Source organism: Dipodomys spectabilis, unplaced genomic scaffold (genome assembly GCF_019054845.1).
Source record: "Dipodomys spectabilis isolate Male_0828 unplaced genomic scaffold, ASM1905484v1 ptg000136l, whole genome shotgun sequence".
NCBI classification, from domain to species: domain Eukaryota; kingdom Metazoa; phylum Chordata; class Mammalia; order Rodentia; family Heteromyidae; genus Dipodomys; species Dipodomys spectabilis.
Window position 1 is genome coordinate 6,573,752 of NW_024870813.1, and position 6,760 is coordinate 6,580,511.

At 49.0% G+C, this 6,760-nt stretch overlaps 1 protein-coding gene across 1 annotated transcript; it reads right to left on the reverse strand.

The window, feature by feature from the left end:
- Positions 1-424: 424 nt before the first annotated feature.
- LOC122116507 (golgin subfamily A member 2-like) lies at positions 425-2,836 on the reverse strand. The gene is made up of 2 exons (XM_042690176.1): positions 1,526-2,836; positions 425-1,465 (listed from the first exon to the last, which is right to left on the reverse strand). Exons 1-2 carry the CDS (start codon positions 2,834-2,836, stop codon positions 425-427), a joined length of 2,352 nt encoding a protein of 783 aa, XP_042546110.1.
- Positions 2,837-6,760: the final 3,924 nt, after the last annotated feature.

Sequence of the window (6,760 nt, forward strand, 5' to 3'; positions counted from 1 at the left end):
AAATTCAGCGTTGCTGGTACATAGCATGATTTAAAAAAAAAAAAAAACTTGCATGAACGCACCAACATATCATGTACAATAATGGAATGACTCATTTGAGGAAATATAAACCTTTCCTGAAAAAAGTCTAAAGAATTATGGAGCCTGCTCCATAATTCAGCATCAAATATATCAAAAATAATGTGAGGATGCTAATACAGGATTCATAAAAATAGCATCTCTAATACAATGTGCTAACAGAAAACCCTGTCATCGCTTCCCATCCTCCTTCACACGGCCCCTTCTCTGCTGACCAGTGGACTAGGAGATGTCTCCCGCTTTTGGCCCTTCTCTCATCCTAACAAGCCCTGAGAGAGCGGCGCCCAGCGGACATGTCCCCAAGTGTGTGAAGGAGGGCGTTGGCCCCCAGGTCTCTGGATGGCAACTATCTCAAACCGATCATTTGTGTCAGTCTATAGATGAAAGGGAAGGAGCCCTGGTTGTCCGGGCCTGCAGGCTCTGGGTGCTGCTGGATGCCAGGCTGCAGCAACACCACCTGCTCTGCGGTGAGGGTGTCAGGGGGACAAGACGCCCCGGCTTCTCCTGGGGCAGGCTCCGTGTTGTCTTCAGGTTGCACCTTCTCAGACCAGTGCTCCCGCTCCTCCTCTGCAACTTCCCTCTGCAAGGGCCCTACCAGGTCTGCGTGGGCCTCGGCGGCAGGGGTGAGGCCAGCGGCCGGCATCGAGTCCTGGCCCTCTGTGCCCTGCCCTGTCAGGCGCAGCAGCAGCTCCTGCAGCTCCTTCTTCTTCTCCCTCTTCTCCTGCATCAGCCGGCAGAAGCACTCTTCCTTCTCGCGCTGCAGCTCATCCAGGACGCCCATCTGCTCTTCACAGGACGCCATCTCCTCCTCCATGGCACTGATGCATTCTGACAGCAGGCTGCAGCGACGGGGGAGGTCGTCCGCTGGACTCTGCTGGTCCACCTGGCCGGGCAGGTCGTAGGTGAAGCAAATCTTCAGCTGCTTCCTGGGCCCCTGGCTGTCCTGCTCTCCCTCCCCAGGTGTGCCGTGGTGCCAGCTCTTGGGGTAGAGGGCCTGGCGCTCCAGCTCTGTCTGGCACTGGGCTACCAGGTGGGCCAGGCCCTCACAGTGGGCCTGCTGCTCCTGCAACTCACAGCTGAGCTGAGCCTTCTTAGATTCAGCGATGGATAGTGCTACGCAGTAAAAATCCCACATGGTATGTGGGTTGTCTATGTCCTCTGGGACGGTCACAGCAGGGGGAGCCGCCTCTTCCCCCTTGTCTTCCTCTCTGCTCACTCCTTCGCCTTCTCTAGGGAGAGCCAGGAGGCTCAGCTGGGCCCGCAGCTGTGCATTCTCCTGCCTTGTGGATTCCAGGCACGTCAGTGTGTCCTGGAACTTTAGAGGTACCTTCCAGTCCTCCATTGTGCTCTGCACCTGCTTCTGCTGCAGCTGCTCCAGCAGCTGGGTCTGCCTCCACAGGTGCTGCTGCAGGGCCTCCATCTCCGCACTCAGGTGCTGATGGGCAGCCTCGAGCTGCTCACAAGTGGCTCTGAGCTCCTGCAGCTGGGCCAGGGACTGGTCCTGCAGCTCTTGGGCCTCTTGGTGCTCGAACTCAGCCATCTCCTTCCATTCTTTGAGCGACTCCTCCCGCTGCTCCAGCTTCTCCTGAAGATGTTTCTTCTCCTGCTGCTCAGCGTGCAGGAGGCCAGCGAGCGACTCCTTCTCAGCGCTCAGCCTCTGCCAGGCGTCCTGCAGCTGGGCCAGCTGCTCTCTCAGCTCCACCAGTTCGCCCTCCAGCTCCAACACCTGCCTGGCCCCTTGCTCTTTCTCCTCTCTCAGCCTGCCCACCTCCTCTAAGAGCTGCCGGGCCTTCTCCTTCCCTGTACAGCTCTCCACCCTCAGGTCCTCCTCCAGAGAGTCTCTCTCCAGCTTGAAGGTGGTGGCCAGCTCTCTCATGCTCTTGAGTTGTCTTTCCAACTCTGCGTGCTCCACCAGCGCCTCCTGGAACTTGTGAATTTGGAGCTCCATGTTGGCCTTCTGTGTCTGGAGCACGTCCAGCCTGTCCCGCAGCTCGATGTTCTCCTCCTCCAGGTCTTCACAGCTTCTGCTCTTCTGCTGGAGCTGCAGCGTCAGGCATTTCAAGGCTTTCATGAGCTCGAGGTTGTGGAGCTCGGTGTCAGTCTCTGTGGTGGAGATGTCGGACAGCTTCATCTCCAGCTCCCTCACGCGCTGCTCTGCAGCCTGCAGGCGGCTGGTGAGATGGTCCCGCTCCTGGGCTCTTCCTTCGGCCACCTGCCGCATGTCGGCCAGGGCAGATTGTAAACTGGATTTTTCTGAAGCCACCATCTGCACTGATAGCTTGTACTGCTCCAGCTCTGCTCCCAGGGCCTCGGGCACACAGGCGGTCTCCTGCTGCTGCTGCTGCAGCTCTTTATTTTCCTGCTTCAGTTGTTCGATCTCTCTGCAGAGCTGCTCATTTTGTATTCTGTTGGCATCGAGGGCAAGCACCAGGTGTTGGTAGCACCCTTCGAGGTCCTCGGTGGCGGAGGGACCCGGGTCACTCTTGACCCCAGCAGCTCTGACTGTGCCCAGAAGCGGGGGAGGCTCAAGGCCTGCCGGGTCTTTGGCCACACCCTCAGCTGAATGACTGTCCCTGGCGGCCTTTGTCTTGGGGTTACCTCCTTTTTTAGTCTTCTTCTTTCTCTTGGGTTCTGCAGATCCGGCAGGACCATTCCTCCGCTGGTATTCTTCCAGGAGTCTCTTTCCTGCGGCTAACTTTTTCAGTCTTGTTTGTTCAGACATCCTAGCGCTGGGACGGGGAAGATGTGGGGGCCACATTCCCAGGCCGTTCTCCAGTCACCACCAACTCTATCTACCTCGATGCACCAACTATGTCACCTCGATTCACCTCGATTTGCTCGCTCACCACTCCGTACCTCTACCTCCCTCCACGGCTGGTAGTGGTGTGAGTCACTTGAGGGAATACCAGTGCTACTAGGCAGCATGGAAGGTGGGCGTGGCCTCTATTCTTGGATCCCATTGGTCAGAAAAACAGGGGGAAAATAAGGGGTGTGGCCAGAATCTTGTGACCCAGGCACAATGGGGTAGTCCAAATGAGAGCTGCTCCTGTGGCCCATCCCCACACATCCTGTCCAGTTTGGTTGGCAGCAGAGTGGGAACTCCCCTGGGAAGTCACCCTTCCTGGTTCCCAGCACACAACTGTGGTCACCAGGGTTTCCACCAGACTTCCCACTGCCCTTCAGGTCTGCCCGTGTCAGACGTCTTAAGGTCTCCATGCCGTGCAGTTAGTGTTGTTCAGATCATATTTGCTGACTCTCGCATTCTGATCAGGGAGGCACTGGAGTTTGCAGTGGCTTTGGTACACCCTGCTCCTGCAGGCTCTCTGGGACTGGGCAGCACAGGGACCTCCTAGGCCCAGGGCTCCTCTCCATGAGTACTGGCCATGCTGCCTTCAGCACAGCGAGCCCATGCATAGCAAGTATTTCCTAGCCTAAAGGGAGCTTGAGGCTGTGGAAATCATCTTCTTCCTACATTTCAATGAAATCTCACCACAGCACACGTTCCGCACACCGTGGCTGTGATCGCAGAGCGTTCAGAAACACAATCACGTGAGGACTACTACTCCAGAGTGAAGTCAGTCGGTTAGCCATGCAGCCATCTGACTAGTCCCACCCAAATGCTGTCCAGTCTGGCAAGAATGCAGCTTCTGGGGTCACCCTCAACCACTCCGGAGCCCTGGGCCGTCGACTGCAGCGCTGGCGAGGTGGGGTGGGGGCTGAAGGGATTGATGAGTTCATTTTGTGCGGCTGGCTTTTCCTTCCCATGAAAAGCTGTGCTGGCTGTGGTGGTCCACACCTGTAATCCCAGCAGGAGAATCAATCATAGGTTCAAAACAAGCCGGAGCTACATAGCCAGTTCAAGACTGGCCTGGGCTACTGGCCCTCAGGCTGGGGCTGTGATGGCAAGGCCCAGGCATCTATGCTGCATTGTCATTTTCTGGCTAGCCTCACCCCCACCCCCCTGACCCCTCCCCCAGCACAGCACATGTGACTCATTTTACACACACACACACACACACACACACACACACACACACACACACACGACAGTACAAAATAAACTTTGAAGGAGAAAGACTAGAAGATTCTGTGGGTTGGGATTGAGAGGAGATTCAGAGTTGTGTTGCTGAGGAAAATTCTATCAGAGAAACATAGATCAGGCAAATTAATTTTAGGACATGAAAGTGTCCAATAGGTAAATAAGCAATGAAGTGAGCATACAGATGTTGCTTCTGTGCAAATGTTTCTCCATTTGCCCATGTCTATATACTTCTCACCTTTCTTGGGGGCCCTCGGACCCTTACCATTTAGGCAGCAATGTATAGAAATACACATTGCTTTTTCTCCACAATACTGTTTACCTCTTTGGGCAAAAATTTTATTCTAGGTAAAATTAGACCTAGTTAAAAACCTAATGGCACTAATTGAAATGAACTCCAAGATATGGGAAAAAAGTGTGTTTTTTAAAAAATATATCAAGTGTGAAGGTATTTTTTATTCCCCGTTTGGCTTATTCCCTCTTATCATTGTCTTTGATCTTGGTGTCCTGTGTCTTGTGCATTTGTTTATCTGATTTGAGGAAGGGAAGGGGAAATCACAAAATGGTGAGACAAAGGACAAAGAGTGAACCAATGCAACAGCAATGCTCACAGGACACTATGTTGGAAATGAACTTTACAACTTGGGGTAGGGGAGGAGTCTGGAGGAAGGGAGAATAGGAGAAAACAAGGGAGGGGGTAACAATGTTAGACAAGAAATGTACTCATTACCTTACTTATATAACTATAACCCTTCTGTACATCACCTTTACAACTCAATTAAATTTTTAAAAATGCTAATGACATTTTTAAGGGAAACCACTACAGAATAGTGGCCACTTTTCTCAGAACTCTTATTTTTCTCTTTCTGAAGAATGTTAGCATACTTTTATTAGGTTGACATGATTAAGGGGTTAGATGTTTGGAGAAATATTTCTCAGACTTCAATTTAGAATATACACAGCTACCTGAGTTTCTGAACATCCTAGTAACAAACCTGCTTTTTTCCCATTTATGAATAAAAAATCTCCTATTGATTTAATGTATGTGAATTAATTTTTCAACTCAGGAAGACAGTAGATTTACAAAATTTAAACAGCAATTAGTTTGCTATGGCTTAATAGAAAGAAGGAAGAAAACGTGATGTTCTCATTTCTCTATATCTCTAATGTGACTTCCCTTTAAAAGAAATTTGTCCTCTCATAAGTCATGATTTACGTTGTAAATAAGTTCATCACTTTGCATCAATTGCTTGCTATGAAGTAGCTATAGTATCTTTATGTTGAAATTCTACTTGGCAAAAGAAAAATGCTGTAGAGAAAAATTGCATATTTAACATTTATGAACCATTTCCCAGCCTTCTGGCTAATAGCCTTGTCCAGAGAATGGCAAAAACATACATAATAATGTTGATTCTTGGTCATGATGCATTCAATCCTGATTATTGCTTCCTATTTACTGACTTTACCCTTCTAAAACTTTGCTACTCTGACATGAGAACAGAATTTAAGAATAGAATGTCTCACACTGTCAGAATTAGTAAAGGTGTTTTTATCAAAATATAGTCGGTGTCAAGAAGAAGAAGGGTTATATCTCAAATATTTAAATGGATTGTTTTTCCTGATACTAGATAGAAATTTCTAAATGTACTGATTGTGTATTTCTTAAATGAGTCATTGTATTTAGTTGTGACTACAAAGGCTGACTAGTACAGTGAAGAGCAGATAAACTGGTTGTCCATAAAAAGCCAGCATTCCAAGTGCTTAGCAATTTCCATGGTGCAAATATTTACTGTCTCCATCATGGCCAATTTCAGACTGCCAGCATTCGGTAATTGAACTTAAAGTTGGGAAGGAAGATCTGCACACAATCAGCTTGTAGGGCAGGAAGATCCATCTTCAGCATTGAATAGTGGAGCACCCATGCTTGTGTTTAATGTTTGTTTATGCTACATGGTAGCCACAATCATCACCTAATCTTCCCATGCTCAAATTTTGTCAGATACAAAACTGGCATAGCGGTTGGCTGTGGTGGACGGAGATGGAGCAGAGGATTGTGAGTTCAAGGTTAGCTTGAGCCACATAGTGATTTCTATGTGGTAAGATCAAGGAAAGGGAGGCTTAATTTTGCTACAAATCAACATCTTTATTCTGTTGTTGATTCCACACCAACATTGCATAATCCAAGGTGATAAAAACTTAAATATAGACACCTCTACTTATTTGCATGAGGACGTACAATTGTCTGGCTGTCATTTATTGAAAAATACTAAACCTTTTCCCCCTTGAATAGTGTTAAAAGTTTTTTCTTCTGCTTCCAAAATCCAATTTACTATTTGGAAAAACAAACGCAAATTCTAATTTCCAGGCTGAAGGGCAGTACCATCTTATTCCTTCCATTGAGAGATGATTTCTAGATTGCAATCTATCTGTTCAGGAGAGAGCGAGAGTTTACTGGTGCAACAACGATGAATTGGGCACTGCTCATTTATACTGCAAGCGTAATCCCCCAGTTCACTCGGTGAGCGGGACTCGAGGGTGTGATTTTCCTTCTTAAGATACTCAGTGAGGGCCAAGCGTGGGGGCACATTCCTGTAATCCAGCTACTCAAGAGGCACAGATAGGAGGATCACCAGTTGAGGCTAA

Bases quoted from the DNA above. Each gene is read 5' to 3' on its own strand.
- LOC122116507 (XM_042690176.1), bottom strand. From the start codon at position 2,836: ATGTGGCCCCCACATCTTCCCCGTCCCAGCGCTAGGATGTCTGAACAA. The intron at 1,466-1,525 runs GCTGCCCATCAG...CTGTGGAGGCAG, and splicing joins CCACTTGTGAGCAGCTCGAG to ACCCAGCTGCTGGAGCAGCT.